Raw genomic sequence first — 26,494 nt, 5'->3', positions numbered from 1 at the left:
TGGCTTGGTCTGTGCTCCACCACAGACATTCCGAAGAAGTTTTGGGATGAAGCAGTTAACACTGTAGTTTATCTTTTGAACCAATCACCCACTGTGGTGACCAAAGATAAGACTTTAGGAGAGGCTTGGTTAGGTCGCAAGCCCAAAATCAATCACCTGAAGGTTTTTGGCTCTCTTGCCTTTGTTTGGATCCTTGATGCGTCACGCACCAAGTTGGATGCCAAGAGTCAGAAACTCATGCTTGTTGGATACAATACTCTTCACAAAGCCTACCGCTTGATTGACACTGAGACATCTCATCTCTTGTACAGTCGTGATGTAATCTTTGATGAGCAATGAGGACCATTCATGTTTGTTTCTCCTGTTCCTGATTCAACAGATCAGCCTATGAATGCTCTGTTACCAATTTAACATGCCTCTTAAATTGTTATGTTTTACGCTAAACTAAATATGTTCTATCTGCTGACTAAGTATGTTTAGCTATTGAGAATATACAGTACAGAACAAAAAGAGTGCAGTAAGGAAAGTACAGGAAGTAAAAAAAAAAAAAAAAAGAGAATTGATCACTTTTCAGGATACAAGTACCAAAAATAATACTTTTTACTCAAGTATTCAAAAATATTTTACAAAGTGTTCATGTTTACACAGTACTTGAGTACAATGCATTCAGATATTACTAGTGCTCTCAGCTCCTAACATAAATATCTGAATTAAACACATTGTACAAACAAAAAAGTAGTGAAAAGGAGATAAAAGGAAAGGCATCCATTGCTTGAATGGAAGGTTTGTTGCCGAAGGGCTGATCCCGCATCTTCATCTGGGAGTAAACCTGCAAAAAATGAACGAAGAAATGGGTCAGTTCATATGAACTGAGCAATGGAAAACTTTCCTATCATCTATACTCTGCTATTTATACAAAGTTGTTATCCAGATAACTATGCTAAAAAGCAAGAAGGCAAGAACAATCCGAAGAAGATAAAGCATGTTTTTTACTAATGAGTTTGTTCCACGTACAGATACAGGTATGAAGACTTGAGGCTATAGAAGGATCATGTGTAAGTTACATGCATGAAGCCTTTTGGCTGAGTTTGTTCGGGCAAAGACAGAAGATATTGGGGCGACTGTTGAGGGGGCATACATAAGTTCAGGTATGGGACCTTCCGGTCAAACCAATGTAACTGATTGAAGACATTGAGAAGATCATTGAAAGAACATGCATAAGTTACAAAGCATGAAACTTTCTGATCGAATCATGAAGCGGCAAAGGCAAAGGACGAGAGGAGACTGTCGAGGGGGCATACATAAAATACAGAGTGGAGGGTTCGAGCGTTTAATGGAGTAGATATGTGATAATATGGTTGCCTAAACTCAGCTTATTATCAATAAACAGAAACAGAAACAGAAATTACATGTTTTTATCCATAACCAGTATTATGCTAAAGGATGGAACAGCAGATGGTTAGATTTATAGAAATGAAGCCATAAACAGTGAGCCAAGTCATGATAATAAAGCTCTTGAATCCAATAATATCTCTAGCAATGGCAAGAGGGTGGTCAAAGAGACTGTTACAAATAGAAAAAGTAATGATCTTTCAAATTACCTTACTGGTTACAAAGAATGGAATGAGCTGAAAGATGCATCAAATGAAATATCAAAAGACAATGTTACTGAAAAGTTTTTTTTTCCTTATGAAATTGCTGACTTACATAAAGAAGATTGGAAAGGAGCATGAGTTTTATTAGTAACAGGAACCTTGTATGATTGCTGAAAGCAGTTTTTTATGCATTGCAGATCATATCAAAGATTCAACAAAGACAGAGAAAAAAAATAAATTAAAAAAAATCACATGTTTCCACCATAGCAACAGAAGTTGGAATATTTCTAAGAGATTTAAAAAGAAGCTATATAAACATTCTTAGAAAAAATGGCATTTCATTATGTGTAATCATTACAGTATGCGAGAAGTATATTGGTAAAATGCTAATGGGTGAGATAAAAGACACATGCTGGAATGCACATCAGTATACAGGTATAAGCATGTAGTATATTTTTATGAACCCTCCATTTTGCAAGTGCCTATGACAAGAAATCAGTTATGTTTTTATAATCAGCAATTGATCATCTTCACAGTGTAAGGAAAAAAAAAAAATATAACAGCAGGTAAAGCTCTAGCCGTTAAATGAAGAAAGCCAATCAACTGAAAATGGGAGTCCTCACAATGTTCATCAGGAAAGAAACCCTTATTTGCAAACAATCAGTCAAAAATATGCAAACCCATATACAGATTTAATGGTAATATCTCATCTTTTTTCATTTCATAAAGTCAACAATGAGGGAAGAACTCGAAACTTACAGCTAGCATATGAAGGAAATTATATCAGCACTATACATGGCCAGGTTGAGATAAATATGCCCTCCAAATCACAACAAAAAGATGAAACTCGTTCAGCATATGGTAAACCCTCCAAGCATCATAACCCAGTGAAAAACTGGCGTCCAAAACAAAAACCCCCCAGAAATCTGCCCAGCAAAGCAAGAAAAATTGCAGGAGGGAAAGAAAAATGGCCACGTCCAAAATATGGCACCATTTATCAGCAGCAGCCATCTATAACAATGTAACAAAGCACAACAAGGCAGATATGGCGTCCATAATGAAAGAGAATCGTGCTCAGCAGAGCAAATATGGCGTCCAACATTCATCACAGCAAGAGTGTGCAAGGAAAAAACGCAAGCTACCAGAGATATGGTGCCCAAATCTGCAAGATATCCATGCCTGCGGCTAGGGTTTTAAAACCTCTTTCCTCCTCCATACGTGAGCATCAAAATGAAGACAACACAAAATAATTTACCCTCATTTTGCCTTTGACGTTTTCCATGTTGTGCCTTTGCCATATTTCATAAGCATTTCGGGTCCAGATATGAGTTAAGAGAGGGTATTTTTTTTTTTTTTTTGTGAATATGAAACTCTATTTTTAATATGAGTGTTATGTATATTAAATGAATAAAGTTAATTTTAGTCATTTAATATATGTAAAACTAATATAAAAAATTATATTTATAATTTTTCTTTTTATATTTCTCAATATTAATATGTTTAAAATTAACAAACATAACGTTCCGATATTAAACATATTAATATTGACAAATATAAAAGAAAGAAAAAAGGAAAAAGAAAATTATTCCCTTTATTATTTTAATTAATAGTGATGTGTTTTAAAATATAAATAAATATAAACACATCAATATTAATTAAAATAATAAAAATAACTTTTTGTAAAATTAATAAATTAAAGGGCTATAATTATAAGGCCTTTAATTTTATTAATTAATTAAAGGGAATTAAAAGAAGTTTTAAATGTTTAATGCCTAAATGCAAGGAGGGGAAGTTGGAAAGCTATTTTTGGAACAAAGAGGACGTTCAGTTAACACTTGGATATGGGATATTTATGGAGGTCAAGTGCATTTCAAGATTCTCATGCATTAATGGGGTTATTTGATGACATTTTTAGCATCCTATAGGGTAGTTGAAATCAATTATGCATGCAGTTCAAATTGAGGGCTTATTTTATGCATATATTGCATAATTAGGAGCAGTTTTACATGCTACATTTGTGGGTTACTGAATGCATCCGAGTTTGATCTTTTGTGCATAATTTTGGAGAGCTAGAGGCAGTTTTTGAGTTATCCATCAGTTGGGCAGGTGGTTGAGTGCAGTTTTCAGAGGCTCCTTCATAGTTTTCATCATTTTTAAGTGATTTTTCCTAGGCATGATTTTGGAATCCGAGTTAGGGTTATTTTTCTATATATTGTATTTTCAACTCATTATGGGGGACCTTCTTTCAGATTCAGATTTTTGCACACTGCAGATTTTGAATTGATTGTAAGGGCATTTGTAGCAGAGATTATTTTTCCAGCATTGATTATAGAGATTCAGCGGTTCCTTCTCATAGATTCTTGTGCAATTTTGTGAATTTCTTACTTTAATGTTGTGTTCGCCTTCATTATAGTTACATTCATAGTTGCAGATTTGAATCGTGATACATGTGATTGCAGGTCTATGTTTGTGATTATTGTTTTCATGCAGAAAATTGGTGAAACTTAGGTATCTCTTTCAAAGTAAGAAGTTCCAATCCTTACATAGAAACACTTTTGTGATTACATGATTGTCTGAGTATTGTGAATCAATTTGTCTTTTTCGTAGTTCGTGTTGAAGTGGTCAAAGTTACATTCAAAACCATTGGTGTATTACTTCATTTAGATTAGTTTTCATTATTCATTCGTTCATTTCTTACCCTTATCTCTAGTACAATTTAGGATTAGGTGATCACAATTTAGGAACTGGCCTAGCTTTCGGAGATTCTTCTCTCGTTTTAGGACAACTTCCACCCGAGAGAGTTTCCATTGTTTTAGCAAGATAGCTAGATTTTACATCTTGCTATAGGCGCAATCCTGATTGACAACATGCTCATGATTTGGGAGTTTGACTTCCATTAGGTCCAGTTGATGAGAGGGCTGCAACAACTTTGGTTATACTAGTGATCTTTGTAAAGACTCCTTCGGCTTCTCCTACAAGATCACCTAGATATGCATATGCTTCACCTAATTTTGATCCAGATTCTTCTGATAAGGAACTTGATCATAGAGCATCTCCTAATGCTAATGTTGGTCCTCTTCGGCCTAACCGGCTTAGACACTTGCTACTCTTTGAGATGATGAGCTCATTGATGAGAGAACTACTCAGTAAAAGAGAAAACCTACATAGACAATTGAATTTTCTCTAATGGCCAACATTTGCAGTGTGTTTGAACTTCAAACATACTCTGAGGCTAAAGGAATTCCAAAGTGGAAATGGGCCATGACATTTGAACACCAGAGTCTACTAAAGAATCACACTTGGGTACTTTCTGATCTTCCACCAAGGAAGAAACTCATTGGCTGCAAATGGGTCTACAAAATAAAATACAAGTTTGATGGTACTTTGGATAAGTACAAAGCTCATTTAGTTATGAAGGACTTTTCTCAACGTCAAGGCATTGATTATGAGGTGACCTTTGCTCTTACAATATAGATGAGCACTATCAAACTAGTCCTAGCCATGGCATCACAGTTTGGTTGGAGGTCCATTAGATGGACGTCAAGAGTACTTTCCTGAATGGTGACCTATGAGAAGAGGTCTACATGATGGAGCCTCCCGGTTTCAAGGTTGTTGGTAAAGAACACTAGGTTCTTAGAATGGTGGAAGTGCTCTATGGTTTGAAGTAGGTCCCTAGGGCATGGTACATGAAAATTGATAAGTACCTTAATGATCAAGGCTTCTAGAGGAGTTCTTTAGACTCAGATGTGTACATCAAGACTATTGACAATGACAACATCCTTTTGGCCAATTATGTGGATGATTTGACCATCATTGACAATTCGACAACTTTGATTCAGGTAATCAAACAGAGTTTATGCCAGTCCTTTGATATGATTGACTTTGGGCTCATACATTATTGCCTAGGTGTTGATGTTTGACAAAAGTCTTCTAGTGTATTCATTTCTCAATCCAAATATGTTGTGGCTCTGTTAGACAGGTTTTGTATAAGGATTGCAAGCCTATATCTACACTCATGGAGAAAGGTTTGAAGTTATCAACCAAGTTTAACTCTCCTCCAGTTGATGATACTACATACATGCAACTAGTAGGCAACCTCATCTAGCTTTTTGCTACTAGACCTAATGTCAACTTCACAGTCAACTACATCTCACACTTTATGACGGCTTCCAAGGTTGATCATTGTATGGCAGCAAAGCATGTGCTTCACTATGTGTAGATTATGGACTTCTTTACTCTCAAAGTTCTAATCCTAGACTCAATGGGTTCATAGATTTAGATTGGGTAGGTTTTGTTGACGATAAAATGTCGACTTCTAGATATGTGTTAGTTTGGGATCCAATGCTGTGACTTGGACCAGGAAGAAGCAACAAGTAATTTCTCTCTCCTCTGTAGAGGCTGAATACAGAGGGACAGTAAAGGTAGGTTGTGAAGTTGTTTGGCTTCGTCGGATGCTCACCAACAGGACCGGCCACTTTCTTTGTTGATAACGAAGGCATTATCAAGTTAGCACAAAATCCAATCTTACGTGAATGAACCAAGCATGTGGTGTCCACTATCACTACATATGGCAGCTGGTTGAAGACGGGGCAATAGACTTGTAGTATGTTCCTATAGTGGATTGGATTGCAGATATTCTCACCAAGCCTCTTGGTCTTGAGAAGTTTGTCAAAATCAGAGGACAGCTTGGTGTAGAGGATAAATTAACCATTAAGGGAGGGTATTATGATAATAGATAGTTTCTATTTCTATTTAATGGGTAGCTATTGTAATCTATTGTAAATATTAGAATCTTTCTAATAATTAGTTAGCTCTTAGTTAACTAGTAGTTAATTGTTTGGTTGAATAGAATGTTTCTATTCTTGACGATCGTTTCTTAAGGAAACATTGTTTATTCCTTTGTATATATTGATCTATGGACCACTATTAATAACAAGCAAGTATTTTACCGATTTCCCGTAGTAAATTTGGCTACAATTTTGTAACTGTAATAAACACTCATTTTAATCTAATTTTCACATTACAGATATTAAAATAGAAATAAACGCATGTAAAATACTTACATAGAGTTTCAAGGTTTTATACAAATATGGGTTCTAGCATTGCCTTCAATTTGGATCTGGGTAGTAAATGGATACACAAGATCCATGTCATAGTTGAATTGAGCAAGGGTTGAAACGTAAGCATACAATCATTAAATAATGAATGCTTTACGTATAACCACCATTGGGGGATTATCCCTATGCTTCCGCACTCAGGTCATGTATCAGGCATGCCTGCTCATCTGATAGCTGACACAATCACACTATGTAAACCATCTAAACAGTGCACTGGTACCACTGAAATAACCCATTACAAAAGTCACAATGTAACATCCATAGACCATTGTGTTGGTAACAATACAGAACTTCACTGGAAATAGTTTGATGGCGCATCTAAACATCGTTGCTAACGATAGTGGAAAGGTACAATGGCTAGAGTTGCTACATAAATCTGATCTGTAGGACAAGGTACAATGGCCAGAGTTGCTACATAAATTTGATCTGCTATTGGCGAATATAAATTTTTATTTGGATCCTGAACTTATATTGCTTGTTGGCTTCTCAGAAAACCCTGTTGCTGGTGTAATAATAAGATTTTGCTGTTGAGTTTTATGCTTTCTGGTTTCCTAAATATTCAGTCATTAATTAGCAATAATCAGGAGGTGATATGACAAATATAGAATGAAAATTGCAAAGTAGACGCTTTTTGACTCTGTACATTACAGATGAAACCAAGAACTAGGCTTATGACAGTAATTTCAACTGATAATCTGTCAGTGAACAATTTTTTATTCCATTTATTATATATTGCTCCGGACAGAGCACATCTTGCAATGCTTTCGTCTATGTGGATATTGGATGCCAAATGGCAATTTAACTTATTGCAGTGGAAAGCATTTACATCGGTTGCTAATTATTAGAATATTGAACTCAACTTGCATTGCTAAGGGGTACTGCATAAAGGAATGTTAACATGATTCACTGCAATCCATGTAGAACACAGACTTAAATGATGCTCACATTCTCAGCTCCTTCAATTATTTTTTCTGTGCTCATGAAAGGCGAACTATGGCTTAGGTCCATTTTCCTTATCGTCAGCAGAATGTATTAGGCTATTAAAGCAGTTTTCATCAGTGATCGAAACTTATGATGATGAGTAACTACTGATGCAAATGGCATTTAAATTAGATTCTTGCTGTTGGACATGTCTACAAGACAGAATTGATTCGTAATCTGTTTCAGACTTGAATTGGAAGGCTAAATGAGACAACTCCTTCATACAAAGCTTATCCCTTTTGAAATGACTAAAATAAGCTTATGTTTGAAAACTTCCAAGAAAATCATTTTAGAAATATTTTAAATGACAATTAGTATAAGGAAATAGCAATTACAATAATACAAGTTACAGTCTGGAGAACAAAAGTTGCACAGTTTAGCTTACAAATGAATAGATAAAACTCCTGTGGATACTCCTTTTCAATTATCAAGTTTATGCATTCACTCACCCACTACATGGGAAGAAGGTTTATATGCAACTTCTCCTCTTGTGCACTAGGAGTTTAGGCTGCAGTAGGAAGTCTGATCTTTATACCTAAAATGGAATCGTCATGTGAGCATGGGAAGTACAGATAACATTATAACCAAGTGGTGAACGAGTCTACTAGCTCGGTGTAACATCCGGTTTTCCCGGGTCTAAATTTACATCAATCATACTCAAAGAATACAGTTATTACTTCGTTTCATAGGAAGATCATTATATCATCTAGGTTCATGTGAATAAGATTTACCGTTAAAAACAGTAATACAAAATTTCTTAACTAAAAACTTGATTTACCATCAAATGAAATTACTACAGAAATTGGAAACCACATACCTCGGAAAGCTAAGTTCAAATTCAAACTAGGGATGCTTTTGCAACCACCTAGGTTAGTCCACAAATACACTATAACAATTTCATATAACAATTTCATATGACAACTATCATCTAAAAAGAAACCGCTATCTTAAAATCAAATTAAATACCTCTATTATTTTAAATTAGGGCATCACATAAATAAGCGCAGCCACTGAGGGATTCTGAGACAAGTTGAAACAAGAAAAAAACCAATCATCTGCAGGACAGTGAGTGTGTCACGTAAGGAACAATATTTATTTCTTTTCCTTTCTTAATCATCTTACTTAAGTGGAGTCGTCTGTGAGTTAATTTAAAATCAAAAGTTCCATGTCTCAGATTTCGTTTCTAATTTTGCCGCCTCTATTATGTTACAATTTCTGTATGGGTGTACCCAAAATGTACTCAGCTCAATTTATTTTTTGGCCGTATCCACATATGCTACCTGAGTTTGATTCGGTAACTTTGATCAACACCCTTTTGCTGGTGGGCACTGTTTTGTTTTGTTGGCTATGTGACTTGACTGTGTTGGCAGCTTCATACTGGAGGGTCCATTCCTTTTCTCCAGATGGCCAGGGGACCAAGTTCTATAGTCCTTTCATAGCCTCAGTTTCAAACTGAGAAAAATTGCGTTAATGAAAATGATAAATATAATTGTACATATTCATTCATTTGGATGTTTTTATAAATTATAAACACACTGAGGCTGTAAAATTGGTTATTCGGTCTGGTTCTTTCTCTCTCTATTTTATTAGTTTTCTGTATGTTACAGTCCAATCGAATCTTCATAAAGTCTGCCTTTTGCCTATGTGTACTGTGATTAGTCAAACATCAGAGTTGGAAATAATCTTTCTTGTCCAAGATATTACTTAGATTTAATCATAAGATTTTAAAAGTGATAGTATATGTTTTCAAATCTGCCAATCTTTATGTAAAATCTCTGAAGTTCTACATAATGCATAACTTCCATACATCTGAAAATAAGATTAAATGATTGATAACTGTAATAAGAGTACCAAGGAGATCACCCGGCTAAATGCCAGATTGAGGTGATGAAGGTGCGAGATCTGCAAATAAAATTAAATTGAAGGCACCAAGGAATCACTAGATGATTGGCCTATTATGGTGAGGAGGTGTAGATGAATCTGTCAAACAAAATACAAGGATGATATCAGAATCAAATAAGTAATAAAATAAATAATGCTTTAGCTCATATATGCTCCATTCATGTTGAGTGATTGTCAAGGTTGTCTATTTTGGTGATCTTTTAAGAATATAATCATAGAATGTGAAACGATGGATGTATGAAATCTTCTTGAATAATTGTTAAAACCGTTCGCTTTGAGAATTATGGATAATTGGGATTCACCTGATTTTGTAGTCGAAAAGATGAGTGATCATCAATAATACGAACCAGTATCAATTAAGACATTTCAATATTTATCATTTAATATGAATTAATTAATAGCTCATGCATATTCCTGTTATGGTGATCTCCTGCTGCCAAGTCATATGGCATGTTATATATCATGATGCCTAGTGGATGGAATGATGTTCCCTGTCAATTCCGGGTAGGGAGGGCCTTTCTCATTAGAGATCGTGTGGGGATATATTGTGGTCTGAGGTTGGGTGGTTAAGCCCTTGACAATGCTTCACCTTTTCTCAAGATGTCGAACATGAGTCAGACAGAGTTAAGCTATGCATTCAAGTGTTTATCAGCAAAGAGGTATTATCATTTTTATTATGAAGAGGTAAGATTGAATTGAGTTAAATTTATTGTTATCATTAATTTACACCTGGACTGGTTTGTGAATCATTTTCATTTATGTGAATATTGAATAAAAGTATTTATCTAATCTTGAGAAACTTTCAGAGATAAGTAATCAGAAGAAAAAAAGAAAATCCAAAGCCCTAATTGATTGGGTGATAGCTGGAATCTAAAACGAATCCGTGGTATTGGAAGCCCTAGTTGAATCCGTGGTCGCAAAAGCCCTAAAATTGCATCCGTCGCCGCGGAAGCCCTAAATTGAATCCGTGGTCGTGGAAGCTCTAAAATGAATCCGTGGTATTGGAAGCCCTAAGTGAGATAACGGTATCAAAAGCCCTAAATGAACTGAAGGTAAACAATGCCCTAATTGATACAGTAGTATGTGATGCCCTAATTTAAAATAATAGAGGTATTTAATTTGATTTTAAGATAGCGGTTTTTTTTAGATGATAGTTGTCATATGAAATTGTTATAGTGTATTTGTGGACTAACCCGGGTGGTTGCAAAAGCATCCCTAGTTTGAATTCGAACTTAGCTTTCCAAGGTATGTGGTTTCCAATTTCTGTAGTAATTTCATTTGATGGTAAATCAAGTTTTTAGTTAGAAATTTTGTATTACTGTTTTTAACGGTAAATCTTATTCACATGAACCTAGATGATATAATGATCTTCCTATGAAACGAAGTAATAACCGTATTCTTTGAGTATGATTCATGTTAATTTAGACCCAGGAAAACCGGATGTTACACTCGGTGCCTATATTATCAATATGAATCTGGTATATTACATTCCATTTTGGCATTATTGTCCACTCAATGCTTATGGTAGTGGAAATTTGAACAAGCATTATTACTCAAATCCACCGTTCAAATCTAGGTGTACCATCATCATAATTTCTGGTATTATTTACAAAGAAATTAATTTAATAGAGCTTTCCATTATTGTTTAAAGTATTTACTCTCTATACGAGAGAAAAAGAGGACAAAAATTACTGAGAATTAATACAATTGACGGTTGCTTCAAATTGCTCCAAAATTATTAGCTCTCAAATTGGTTCTTCATATGAAGGTTGCTAGAGTTGTGTGTTGAATCCATGAGTCCCAACAACATTTTATGCTTTAAACCTTTTAAATCCTCCAATTTATCAGTCATGTTTATTGTCTTAATATTTACTCTGAATACAGATTGTAGTGCCAAGAAGCAGTATTAAGAGAACTCTACACATGAAAGAGAAAGTGGTTTTCTTTTTTAGTAGATCATGTAAGAAATAAATTGATAAAAACCATATATGTATTTTAAGGGTCTATCTTTATTCAGTTGTCTTTTCCCAGGCCTTTGAGAAGAAAACTATGAAGAAAACATAACTAATTGATTAAAAAAAAGTAGTAAAAGCATTATGATGGCTTATCTTTATTAAGTTGTCTCTTTGTAGCCTTTATTGCACATGAGCCCAATAATGCGTATTTCAATTTAAAAAGATTCTTTTTTTATTCAATCTTTGTAAGGACCATCTCTTTACTCTATCTCCATGCCACACATGTTGATCTGCATGTTACATATCCATGGATTCAATTGTTGTTATGGAATCAGCTCCATATAGTAGCATTCAATAGAGTTTATTATGAAATATTGTGAGACGATAGACAGGTCTATTCCTCACTAATCAAGTTCTTTTCTCATCTCTCTGTGCATCTGGATGTTATATCAAACTCTAGATTTTTGTTCAATCTGATTAAGTTGTTGATAAAGACACTCCAATATGATGCTCTCTAGAACTTGTGGGTTTCACTGGTAATCTGCAGGTATTGTATTATGTACTAATTGTTCTAGTAACAAACAGGTGGTAATGGCAATGAAATTATGTGGTGGAGAAAATGCGGCCATGTGGACATTGCATAGAGCTCGTGAGATGTACCAGAATCGAATGCAAGAAAGTTCAGCAGCTGAAGAGCTTGCGTCACTGTTTGCTGAATGTGCAATAACTGAATCATTGCCTGCCAGACTGTTGCCTTCTCGTGATGGTGATCTTAGTGTTTCGTCATTGTTAACAGACACAAATGAAACCTCCATACTTGCTAGAAGTGGAAGGGTGCAAGTAGTTATGGATGCTTTTTCTGATGGGAGCAGTTTTGTTTGCTTGCAATGTGGGGGTCTTGTTAGCAACTTGCGCAAAGATGAGCACTTCGCATATTGGTGCTGTGCATCTTGAAACATAACCAATTTGTGAAGAGCACAACAGCATTCTTATGTTTTAAATATCCATCGTATTCGTACCACTAGTGAGTATCAGGAGACAGATGGTAACTGTTGGTCTTATCTGCTAATAAATTATAGAGTTATTACAGTTGCACCTGACAAGGTGTAATGTCCCCTTTTTCACCATCTTAGAATATCAGGACAATTACTTCAACCTCTCACACTTCATCAATTTCCTGCTCTTGGACTAGGTCATGGAGATTATGCAAATTATCAACTTCTATTTCAGATTCAATCAACAATATCTTTATGCAATATGATACAGACATCAATATGACTGTGAGCAATGTCTAATATATTGACATGAAATATGCTATGAAGTATGATCTTATCACTATAGTGATCGAGATTTGCTGCTTCTGATATATGATTGTGTACAATGATGCTATATCTGATATAGACAATGTATATATGCAAATGGAGAAATATTGTTTTAGGCAATATGTTACTGTTTCAGATTTCAACTTATATTCTTGCAACTTAAGATCAATGTTGTTTCTGATATGCATATTCTATGCTTGCAATTATTGTGCTGTCACTGATCTGCAATTATACTCTTGCAACCTATTGACTTCAAATGGAAGATGCTCAATGGAGCAGAGCCAACTATGGATGTTAAGAGAGAAAAGTTCCAATATGATGCATTAATGAATGCGATCCATTTCCCGCTTATACTTTCTAGTTTGGATTACAAGTCTCGTTGCAAGAGACATGACTTATGCCTATCCATTATCAACCCTTTACTAATCACAAGCTTTCATGATGACTTCATACATAATTGATGTTTGAGTATTATTGCAATTCCTAACTAATAAGCATCTTACCTTCTCATAAATATTTTAGGAACTTGTATTAAACCTTTGACAAATAGTTATCATTAATTGCATATGTTACGATATCCTTTATTGGCTATTCTCTAATCTAATTGAGCAGACCATTTTCAATCATCCTTATGGATTATGAAATCGGTGAATATGTCTTGATCGATTCTAAGGAAATCTGATGCTCTTGATTTCTTCTCTGATCAGATTATCTCCAAGTTTGATCTGGACAGTTGCTTTCATTAGATAGTTGAAATCAGGGTGATACCACTGATTGTTCTATGATTGATTGATGGTTTGATATCCTTCTTGATTTGCATAGCAATTTTCTTATCCTTTGTTCTGATTAAAATTGTATCTTCAGTATGGTCAAGCTGAATGAAACCACTGTTCTTTCCATTAGTGACATTGCTATATGACAGTCTTTGTTTTGGGATATAAATTCATTAGTGATACTTATCATGTGGGAAGATGCCGATTGAGTGCTATTCGTGAGTAAAAATTACACATATTGGTTTAGTATGCAGAAAGGGTATCTGTGCTTTCTTTCTATTAGTGACATTGCTAAATGTTAAAGTCTCTATTTGGGATATACATTCCTTAGGGATACTTCTCACGTGGGAAGATACCAATGATTACTATTTGTAACAATTACACATATCAGTATAGTATGCAGAAAGGTTATTTGTGCTTCTTGATTGGCTCTGATCATTAGTAAACTTATCCTTATTTGTTGGTTCGCTTCTATAGCACCTATACTATTATTAGTCCCTGCCTCTTTGGCGGGGACTAATGTTTTCAACTCACTCTGGACTATTAATTGGTTGCTTGAAAACTCTAACAAATTTCCATTTATCCTATGGTTCTCTTGAATTATTCTAATAAAAGAATTTTTTTTTTTTTTTTTCTCCATTCTCTTTTCTCATTGGCTCCGCTGATTTTTTCGAGCAGTATTTTCCTTTTTCAGTAAGAAAAATTAGCAGAAAATAGAATCATGAAAACATGGCATGCTGCATGTATTTTCACATGTATAGTTAAGCTTGCACAATTGGCATTTGGTAATTAATTAACACTATATGTGCTGCCACATTTTGGATACATGTGTACTAGGGCACAAGCATTTTACAAAAGATGGAAATGGTTGCTTTTTATTACATGACTAATGGGACAGTGCAAGAAAGAATGGCTTTTGCTATTTGGCTTCAGCCTTCTTCCATGCCTTCTGGTCCAGTTTTCTCTTTTTATTTCCATCAATTTTCTGTCTACACCAGGGCTAGAGGAGCAGAAGGGCACAAAACCAGCATTTCCTTCTCTGCTATCACTTCCTATTCCCTTGTTTCTCACTAGAAATTTTGCCTCATGTTTAGCAATTCGTGATATCTAGGAACTTTTGCAGTTGTAGCTTCTTTTCAGATTTTTTAACTAGGTTTTACTGTTATGGTGCTTGTTATTAAAATATTCTATGATTTTGTTGTAGGTGATCATTTTACATAAATAGTTGGTAGTCAGAGATGGATGTGTGGAGTGGAGGGGTTAGTTTTTACAACTTACTATGTGGTATATTTTACAACTTATTGTGTGGTGTGCCCCCATTATGAGGGGGAATGTGTTTGTAAAGGAAGTCTACAATATTTATCTTTTGAAATGCTACACAGTAGAGAAAAATATTATATCACAAAATCCATAGGCCCTATGATTGAATTGTTTTCTTGGGAAAAATATTTTATCATATTATCCATAGGCCCTGTGATTGAATGAATGGTTTTCTTTGTCAAAATATCAGTAGATTGAATGTTTCTTTGCTTATGAACATAGTACTTTGACACTGATGTTTACTGAAAGGCATTAATTTCTTGCAACTCATTTTGCATTTCTAATTAAAGTCTGTTTCAAAACATTGCTGATTGGATTTTTTTGGCGTTTGGTTGGAATTAAGAAATTCACTGTGTTGGTTGTAGAAATGGAGCAAAGGGTTGCACAAGCCACAGTTCATTCTTCTGATTTTAAACGAGATCCATGTCCAAATATTTCTAGTGAGGCAGAAAACGTTAGTGAGGCAGAAAACGTTGTCCAACAGATGCTATAATCTGATCCTAAGCTACAGTTAGCAATTGAACAAGTGCTTGGAATGTAATCCTTTGGTTTCCTAAAGTAATACACCACAATGTCTAGTACAAAATTGAATTGAATTGTTGATTACATTGGCTCGTGATACAGACTTCAATCATGAAAAAATTGACACGCTGTTGACTTGACCTAGATGCAAGTCAAAAAAATTGTGTGATTCTTTTTTGTGAAGGTTGAATATACCCTACTTAACTCCCATTGTATTAACGTCGGTGAACGACACAGGGGCAATGCTTTTGTCGAACTCCTCTTTTATGTCATATTTTTCCCTAAATTTCCACGGGAAAACCCTTCCTCCGAAAATGAAAAATCTAAATATTAAACCCTCCTTTTATGGCTTAAATTCGTCAAAACCCTACCCATTTAGACAAGTTTGCCGTTGGTTTGTTTCACTCATTTTTGTATTCGGATAAGTTTCAACTGATATTTAAAATCTATGATAGGATCGCCTTTCTGTTTTGGTGTCCAAAATCACAGGCGACCATGATTCTCTCACGTTATGAGCAAATCGATTTCAGTTCTTTTAACCGTCCTGCTTACAGTGAAGCCCTCAGCCTCGCTCTCAGAGCTCAATGTTCTGCAAGGATAGATTATAAAAATCTGTTCCACTTCCCCATAAATCACGTTTCAAATCTGTTCAACCAGAAATTTCGCCTCAATGTTTGATGTGCATTTCTTATTCGGCATCTTTGGTTTGTATACTACTACTCTTTCTTACTAATGATTTTTTTCATAGTCATCTGAATCTTACTAGTATCCTTGTCTCTTCCTTCTCAGACAATTAGTCTTTGATAGCCTTTGAAAAAGGGGACAAGCTAATCTCCAACAAAATGTACTGAAGACAAAACAAAGTCAAAACTTTTTTTTAAAATTTTAAACGTAATGATTTCTTTCATAATCATCTGAATCTTACTAGTATCCTTGTCTCTTATGTCTTTTGAACCTTTGAAAAAGTGCCTTCATAAAATTTACCAAAAAAAATAGTTTGTGGGTTATGTACTATTGAATCCGGTAAATCCGTCCATATTGGTTGAGATTTTATACCAATAATATTGTACATAAATAAACAATTCTAGAAAAAATATGTTAAAAATTGTGACAGGGGGATTGAGCATGAGTGGCATCTAAAAATAATTATTGACTTATGCAAAGTCTTTATTTATCATTGTTATAAACTATATTTCATCTTAAAAAAATGTCATGGTTGGATTAAGCACATGAGTGGCATCTAACTTCTATAAATAAAATATTCAAAAAATAATTATTGACTTCGACAAAGTTTTATTTATCACTGTTATAATAGGTAAAAAAATTATTATCAATAGATTCAAAACACTGAAATGCTAGTGTAATGAATGTTTTAATAATAATGATTGACAATAACATTAAAATAATATAAAATGAATGGAGCAGTAAAAATAAAAGCAAGAATGACAATCACATTAAAAAATATTAGATAAAAGTTGCAACAAAGTTTAATTTATTACGAATTTCAAATTACAAGATATGAGTTAAAATATGTTGTTTATAGAGAAAAACTTAAGAAATACTAAAACAATGTATATGAAACAAAGACATGCACATAAAATTGATCAATCTTTCTCCAATGTAAAACAAAATCCTACGTTGTTGAAAAGCTAGAGAATATTTTAATAGAGAAGTTATTTAGGCCTCACTATTATAAAAAAAAATCAATTAGCTTTAAGTTTTTTTTTCCTTTTTAAAAAATAATTTTTGAATGTGTTTGCATAACTAATGTCATATTTTTCTATATTAATTTGCATTTCCCTATCATTAATATCACTATCATAGTCTGCATTCTAGTAAGATTTAGTCGACTTTATAAGCAAATCACAAGGTACCTATATCATGTGATAAAAAAGGCTACTATAAACTTTCATCCTAGTTGGAAATTAGGACATCTCATTTCTACACTTGCTCTTGTTGATTCATTACATGTGATCAAACTCCAAGAAACTAATTGTATATCCAATTATGAAGACTACATGTCAATACAAATGATGGTATCAATGTCACATCTGTTAATCCCATACTTCCTATCTATTACAACTTTGTTGCTTTGAGAATGTTGACTAATGGAATCAATGGTCCCTTGACATTATGCCTCCATTTAATATTTAGTTTAAATCTTTAACTAAAATTTATTTGTTCACTTAATGATTTTAGTTGTCTTTAAGCTCAGAATTGGAACATTATACGAGTTGATGGAGACTCTTCTTAAATAGATGTTATTTATTTTCTTGATTTGTTAATCGCTTAAAACTAATTTCAAATGATTTGGTATTATACTTTGCTTTACTATAATTTGTTGATGTCTATATGTTTTTGATAAGATAAACAGGGACCTTGAAACTCAAAAGTAGCTACATAAACATGGCTGAAAATAAGCAATAGAAGCCCAGCCAAAATAAAACAAGTCTAACGGCTGATAATAAGCACAAGGCCCAGCCAACAATAGAGGCCAACAAAAATGCCAAAAAAAAAACTCTCTTTAACAGAAATTAGCAAAAGCCAGAACCAAAAGCCAAAAAAGATACAACAAAAAACAAAAAGACAGAAAAAGAGGGCTACTCTTCATTCTTCTTCTCGATATCCTGCATGGCCTAGGTAGCCTATATGTTGATGTCCATATGTTTATGTCTATATGTTTCTATTTAACTTTCACGAGGAATCCTCATATATTCTCTTTTATTTTTTTATTATGTAATGATATATTGTCAAAATTGTGTCTTCACATGATTAGAGGCAAGTGTGTTAAGAGTTATAAGTGCTATATGATGAAAAATAGGGGTGAGAGCTTTCTATTGACAAAAGTGTTCCATTGGATTTTAGACAAAGAGAAAGTTTAGGGGCAATAGGGGAAAATAATGAGTGGGTGGAAGGGTGCAATGCTAATACAGTACTTGAAAATCTAGCAGTGAAAAGATGTGTGAGAATTACATTTCAATTGAAACCAAGGCAAATTAGTAAAATAATAAAATTGAAAATAAGAAATGTTAAGATTTAAGTTCTAAACACTTCCCCATTTTGAGAATGCAAGGCTAGGTCATTGATGTCAACTTGTTGAGATTGGGAAGTTCTTGAGGACGTGACACTGATTGATGAATAATATTTTGGACACTACTGATTATCACATGATTAATACTTAACATTGATTGTTTAGAGGTTCTGACAATTGTGCTGAAACAATTTGTGATATTTTTAAAAGATAGAATTATGATAGGTAGGAATATGCAAGAAAGAGTATTTAAATACTTTGTGGGAAAATGCTCTACATTCCTTCACATAAGATGATGACATCTTGTAGTTCTAGTTATAATGACTAAGTTTTGTGAATATTGCCCCGCCATGTTTTTAGATCTTCATTTGATTATTTGACAAAGATATGATGTGTTGTTTGGTTGATTGCAATGTTGGTTGACACAAAGGATTGGACAGACTCTAAGAATGCTTTGCATTACTTTGCATTGGAATTTTAGGGTATGCAGTTTGGTGTACATGGTTAGAATATTTGTGCAGTGTTTTAATTTAGATATCTTTATATAGTTTTCTTCATAGGTGAAGTTGATTTGTTGTTACAAGTGCTACATTATTGTTTGTGTTGGCTCTTGGCCAACAACTAGTGGTGACTAGATTTGACTATAATAGGTTCAGATATAGGTTAAAGAAAGAGAAGATAAGCTTATGATAATTGTACAATGGGGTACCATGCTTCAGATGGTGTTATATGTTTTGGAGAGTGTTTTTGGGTCGACAAAGAATCTATATTTTTAATGTTTTTGTACACACTACCTTTGAGACTGGCATTGAAGAATGTTGCAATGCATGTGTCTGAATTATATTAATATAGGAAGATCTTTTATGGTGGATTTGTATCCCCTTTATCTCTTTTGGTGGACCACATTAATTATTTATGTTAAAAATGGTTGACTTTGTTTTAATAATTTTTGTATCTTTTTACAATTGACTTTGTTGCTCTTCAAAGATAGTTCATTATATAGATATATAATGTGAGATGATTGTGAAGTGTGTGTGAATCAAGTGTAAACAGGAAGTCATGTGAATAATGCAAAATAGAAGTATGAGTTGTTGAATTTGATAGAGGTCACTAAAACATATTAGGATATCCTATTTTCATTCTTTATGTTGAATTCACAAGAAAGAAGTGTGCCCTTTTTAGCAGTTTTGTGAAGATCTACATGTGATGTTCAAATTCTCTTAAGGGTTAGTTAAATCCTAGGCAAGATACTTAAAACAACAAGAATAATGAGTTCCTTGGCTTGTAGCCTAAAATTTTGAAATAAGATACTTCCATATAGTGAGTATATTTCTCATTGTGGTTTTTCCCATTTTAGGGTTTCCACGTAAATCTAGTGTTCATGTCTATGTATTATCATTACCATAGATTTTTATTGATAGTCAATTGGATCAATAAATATTTATTGAGAATTGTGGTAAGTTTCTGTTTGTGTTGATTTACCCCCCTCTGCACACACGCACACACTTAACGTTCAACAATTGGCATTAGAGGCAAATTCAAATAGTTGGTGAAAAAGAGCACTGAAGTACCAAATTTTGTTTGAATGAATTATACCTTCTAGAAGGAGAGAATGGAGGCCCATTTAGACTCTATACCATATTGTATTCTTGAAGTTGTAAGAAAATTCTATGTTCCTCCAACATTACTTACTCTTACTAATCAAGAAGAAATTGAAGAAAATGACAACAATGAAAGGCAAGAAATGAAATTATCAATAGTTTGGGTGATTTGAAGTTGCTAAAAGTCATGAGTTGCAATCCACAATTGATGTATGAGATAAGCTTGGTTATATTAATGGATGAAACAAAAAAGATTAAGGAGATCAAGTTGTAAAATTTGAAGCACAAGTTTGAGACCCTAAAATAGTTAAAATATTGGAATGCTCAAGGTTGCCAACATCGAGTAAATGAAATTGTCAACTCTATTAGAGGCTTTAGTGGAAACCTTGAAAATAGTAAGATGGTGCCAAAAGTGATGAGGATAATAAAAACCTTATTGATTGGTATTCAACAAAGGATCAAGATGTGAAAAACTATACTTTGGAGGAGCTATATGGTGGTGTTGTTGCATTTGAGCTATTACAACTTAAATAGAACTAACATGAGAAGAAAGATGTTTCTTTCAAGAAAATTCAAAATACTGAAGATGAATCTTATTTGGATGAAGACAATAATTTTTTTAGAAGACTAAAGAAAGGTTCCAAAAAATATAAATGTAAGGTACCATTCAAATATTTTAACTGTGGAAGAGGACACTATGATGGCAAATGTCCTTTAAGAGAAGATAAGAATAAGCTTGATGTTGATGAAAGGAAAGAGATCCACATTAAATATAACAAGAATGTTATGTTAGATGATAAAGATTAGGAATGACTTTTTTTTGCACAATGAAAACTCGTTCATTATAGGATTACAAAAGAAATGAATCAAATGATGAAGTGTTATTTTTGTCTATCAAGGATAATAAAAATGTTAGATCAAAAGGACATAATGCTTCCCTTCATGCGCTAGAAGAGTTCATATCTTGGATCATTGATTCTAATTGCTGAAATCATATGATTGGTGGCAACATGTTTTTAAATCTTGAAAGTCATTACATAGGATCAATTTTATTTGTTCAAAAAATATTTGCACCTATGTGTGGTAAGGTATCTATTTAAATTGATGAAAAACATGAAGCTACTAATGTGTATAATGTAAAGGGACAAGGTGAAGTCTTTTAAGTTTCAATCTATTGTGCAATAAAGGATTTTAAGGTTGTTTTCTTGAATGAAAATATGAAATTAAATGAGTCTTTGGAGAGCTTGTTGAAAAGGGCATGAGGAATGGTAATGTCTACTATCTACAGAAGAACAATGGAGAAAATTGCTCATTAGCATTCTATAATATATGTTGGGTAACAAAAGAATGAGGATGATGAGGATCAATTCCTCTAATGTTGTAAGAGACATACCAACTTGAACTATATGATGAAGATAAGATAAGATAAGATGAGATAAATTTATTAATGTCCAACAAGAGTCCAATGAGGATCTAAGGGACTGGAAATAGTACGAAGGGAAAAATGCTATCAGAGGGAGCACCAAATGACGTCCATAGAAAGAACATGAAAGAAAAAACAAGGAAAGAACCAAGAAAAAGGAATAACAACAACTAAGAACTCCTCACAGGCGAGAAGTAGTCTAGAATGGAAAAGTGGACATTAGGGAAATCATGTACTCTAGAAGGTTACCTCTAAGGTCTACTAGAGGGACGTTGCCGAGTGTTATCTTTGTAGGGTCTCACAGATCTGGTGTGAATCGAGATAGTGCAAAGAGGCCGCTTCAATCCTCGGGCAGGAACTGTAGGACTGAAGAAAGAGGTGATGAGCTATGTGGGGGTTGACATCAAGCAAAGCTGGAGCTGTATAGTGTGCTCGTGAAGCTACATGGTCTCCTGAAGGTAGAGTGCAAGATAATGTTGATCAATATATCTAAAGAATGAGGGAAGAGACCAACACTCTTTGAACAAACAATAGAATCTCCCTTGGATCTCATAGTAAATGGGACAATTAAAAATAAATTGAGACTTGGTCTCGACTTCCCCGAGGTGACAAAGTAGATAGATCCTTTCCTCCCTACCAATTTGGTGATCAATTTGGGTACATAGTTGGTGAGAACCCATCCTAAAAGACCCCAAGGAGATGCGAAGAGCGTGAGTCCAAAAATGAGAGAGGTACCGGGGACATAAGATGATCTTGTCCTGGATATCAAGAAAGTGCTCAGCATAGAAGGACATGCATCAACAAAGCCCACCTAGGGATTCCTCCATGTTGTGATAACATACTATCTATAGATGTCAAGTCTAACATGCTCATTCAACTCCCATTGAGGTGGAAGAAGATGGGCTAGAGAATTTAGATAAAATTGGAAGGGGGGAAGACGATCCAAACTAATACCAACCGAGCCCAAGAGAGTAGAGACCTAGGTGTACCAACTATGAGACCAATGACTAGAGTCTGAACCCCCAAACTCCATAGAGGAATAATAAGCTAAGTAGGAATATTTGTGACAATCATCAAAGGAATTAGCGAAGTTCCAGAGCCAGTGAAGAAGCCAAACTAAATCAAAGATAGTCCCCAATTTGAAAGGGTGAGCACCAAACTCAGCCAGAACGATGTTGTGTGGTGTGAACCGGTGACATCTGATAATGCACCGAAGGAAAAGAGTTTGGACTCTCTCAACAGAGGCCCAGTCAGACTCCAAGAGGGAGGGACCCCAAACAATAGAGAATGTTGTAAGAGACATGCCAAGGGTTACTAGACCTACGAACACAATTTGTATAGAATGTTAGATGGGAAAACAGACTAGAAATATATTCAAGAACAAAGAATACTCAACTACAAGACCTTTGGAGTTGATACACACCTATCTAGGTGAATTGATAAGGACAAGAGAACTCAATAAGTTAAGGTATTTAATGTTTTTTATTGATGATTATTCTATTATGATACACTCAATGTTTTTGAGAGGAAAATATGAAGTTCTAAATAGATTTGTTTTTTCAAAATTTGGTTGAAATCAAATAGATACTAGGATTAAATTTCTAAGGTATGATAGAAGAGGAGATTATATCATATGAATTTGATATATTTGTGAAAAATATGGAATTAGAAGACAACTATTTCCTTGTAGGACTTCACAATAGTTTGAATTACTTGAAAGGAACATCAAAATTGTTGTTGAGATAGCTAGAAAAAATCTTAAGGGTGCTAATCTACTAAAGAGATGCAATACAAATTGTTTTTTATCTTCACAAAAGAGTGTATGTCAAAGAGAATCATATAAATACTCATTATGAGTCATGGTTTGGAAAAGTGCCCACTGTTAAATAGTTTGGATTCCTTGGGAAGAAAATGTTATAGAAGAAAAGATGAAGGAAATTTTGGAAATAAAATATTGGATGAAGGTATATTTTTGGTACACTTCATTACAAGAAAGCTATATTGATGTTATAATATGATACTAAGAAAGTGATGGAAAGTGCAAATGCCAAGGTCAATAAAGTATGAGATGAAACTGCTCCAAAAACATGTATTGAGTTAGAAGAATTTTTTGTTACTCCTAGAGAAGAAATAAAAGCTTCAAAAAATAATAATAAAAAATCAAAGGACGAAGAGAAAGAATCAAAGAAAACTTCAAGGACTCACTAGGTATGTTTAGAGAGATCATTTTGAGGAACAAATTATTGGAGAAAAGGATAAAAGTGTTCAAACAAGGAGAATAATTCTAGGTGAATGATCAAACTATTGTTTCCGTTCTACAATGAAATCGAAGAATTATTTAGAAGCAAACAAAGATAAATGTTGGATAAAATCTATGGAAAAAGAACTATTATAGAAATCAAACATAGGAGTTGATATCCAAATCAGGGGATAAAAATGTGATTAGAACTTGTTGGGAACTTTTCACATTATTATCCCATCATGAATGGGGACCCCTTCATTGTCTTACCGTTGGAGCATTTTGTTTTGTGGAGAAAAGTTCTGATGATCCTTTTGGGTCAAGTTTGGGTTGTTTTAGAGGTTGAGAGGCCATGAGTTGATATGATCTAGTCTCAATTTCATGAGAGAAGGGTTTAAAAAGTCTACAAGGATAAGTCTAATATCAAATTGGGATTCTAGTCCCAAAATTGCAATAATTTCTAGTCCCTCAATCAAGTTTTTAAGGCATGATAATGATAAAGAAGTGGATAGATTTGATGAACTTTAACATAGATTTAAATAAAATAAAATAATTGGAATTGCCCAAAAAAGGGTCAAAATGCGACCCCATTTGGGCATTTATGCCTAAATTTGTCAAATTTATGCCCCTACCCTTCTTGGTAAAACCTCTTGGTTCCACTAAACTTTGTTGAAAACTTGTGAATTTGAGTGAAACAATGAGAAAGGGGGGAATCTTAGAAGGCTCCACACTTCATTTTTTCCCTATAAATGACTAAAATGCCCAAGATGGGTCAAAATTTAGCCTTCTTTAAGCATTATTTCCCGAGATAGGCAGGTTTTGCCTTGCTATTTTTTAACTAAAAAATTTGGTGCATTTAAAATCTATTTGAAACTTTGCTAAATCCAATGCAGAAATGATTTGAAAGGGAGGAAACTTTTGAAAGAGAATGGTTGAGTTTTGATTGAAATGCCCAAGATGGGTTAGAATTCAACCCTCATTGGGCATTAATGGTCAAATTGGGTAGAATTCCACCTAAGATTGCATGTAGAGGGCCTTTACCCTTATGTAATAAAATAATAGGTCCCTAGTCCCCTAGCCTAAAATTTTATGGGCCCTACAATTCTATTGTGGGCCCTACCCTACCCTACTATTATAGCTATCCATCCATCCCCAAACCCGATCCCTTTTATGTGCCCTACCCTACCCTACCTTACCGTACCCTACTACTATAGCTAGCATGCACTAGGGAACTAGCCTATAGATAGTAGGCCCCTCCCCAACCCAGTGGCCCATAAAATAGTAGGGGTAGGGGCCATAGAATAGTTGGGCAATGACCCAACTCTCCTGGTTTTGGGTTTAAAACTTCATACTAAGATATTTTTATATATTTCTCAACATTGTTTTTTTTTCTTTCCATTTTTGGTTTTCCTCATAAATCTAACATTCATGTGTATGTGTTATCACTATGATATCATATCATTTGTTGATGGTTAGTTGGATTAATAAATACTTATTAAAAATTGTGACAGAATTATTAAGTTTTTATTTATGTTGATTCACCCCCAAGACCTAGTGGTGTTCAATAGGAAACACATCCCTTTGTTTCATTAGTTGAAAATTATTTGGTAATGAAGATAATTCAATAATAAAGGCATAGGACTTAGTTACCTTTTCTTACTTCAGCATAATGTTATAGTACTAATTCTTGTGAGATTCAAGTTATTTATTCATTGGATTGAACCAGTCGAATTCAAATGATAACCATGTTGGCCCAAGGATTTCATGTCTCCCATTTTATTTAATACCAAAAATATTCATTTTTCCCCTTCTTTTGATTGGGTGCGATGACTTTTTTAAATTATAAGAATATGAATTGCCCTATTATGTTTTCAAATATTATTTCATCAAATGATTTAAAACCATATCTTCTCAAACTCATTAAGAGGCTTATACAACCTTGAGTAGATACATCTTGATTGAGGTCAATTGGTTTTGATGAGACCGAAAGCCTAGTACAAAATATAGAACAACTCAAAACCAACTAAAAAGTTCCTAGGTGAGACAACAACAAAGTGATTGAATAATAGGATTCAAAGGACTCATAATAGCCAAACTCATTGGATCTACCAAAAACCCAATAGAAAGCTCTCGGGAGTGAGTTATATAGGGAGCAAAGGAGAAGACCCAACATCTTTAGAAATTTTATTATTAAAATCATCTATAGTCAAGTGATCATTGTGGGAAATATACCACCTTGCAGATGTGTGATTGTGTTCAAAGAGTGAACAATTTGAAGTCAGGTAATTCGTGGAAAATCATTGGCACAATTGAAGGGGATACCCTCATAGTCAAGTAGTTGGGCCCATGGCTCATAACTCACTATCAAAATAATGTCCCTATGAAGAGGTTTATAGATGTCCATGTCAACCAAAACATGGGAAAACTTGGATTAAGTGAAGACAATAATAATATACACCTTTACAAAAAAATAATTGTGTTTTGAATGGCATCCATAGGAGTCTTCCTAGAATTGGGAAGATTTTGTGGCATAAATTAAACTGATCTTTAAAGGATATAAATTAAGGCTTGATTGAGAGGTGGTTCCCTTCCTAGATCCAAAGCTTCCAATCAAACAATAAATCCTTGTCCCTTCAAGAGTAAAAAGATGCAATGAATAATTCCTTTCCATACAGATAAAGCTTGATATTTCCAATGGAGAGATACATGTAAG

The 26,494-nt window shown here is 34.1% G+C and overlaps 1 protein-coding gene and 1 long non-coding RNA gene across 2 annotated transcripts in view; one reads left to right on the top strand and one right to left on the bottom strand.

Annotated features, from left to right (window-relative positions):
* The window catches only part of LOC149547867 (uncharacterized), a 43,573-nt gene extending 30,581 nt beyond the window's left edge, over window positions 1-12,992 (top strand). The window contains exon 2 of the mRNA XM_089791919.1: window positions 12,136-12,992. Coding sequence (XP_089648045.1) covers window positions 12,136-12,504 — 369 coding nt within the window. The 3' untranslated portion in view covers window positions 12,505-12,992. The remainder of the gene's footprint in view (window positions 1-12,135) is intronic.
* On the bottom strand, window positions 622-2,731 carry LOC149547868 (uncharacterized). The gene is made up of 2 exons (XR_016353930.1): window positions 2,355-2,731; window positions 622-829 (listed from the first exon to the last, which is right to left on the bottom strand). It is a non-coding gene; the product is annotated as an uncharacterized LOC149547868 (long non-coding RNA).
* Window positions 12,993-26,494: the final 13,502 nt, after the last annotated feature.

This window comes from Cupressus sempervirens, chromosome 7 (assembly GCF_028749045.1).
Source record: "Cupressus sempervirens isolate cs-2001-9-10 chromosome 7, ASM2874904v1, whole genome shotgun sequence".
Taxonomy (NCBI): Eukaryota; Viridiplantae; Streptophyta; class Pinopsida; order Cupressales; family Cupressaceae; genus Cupressus; species Cupressus sempervirens.
The sequence above is the reverse complement of the archived record's forward strand: the minus strand, read 5'-3'. Positions and strand labels throughout refer to the sequence as shown.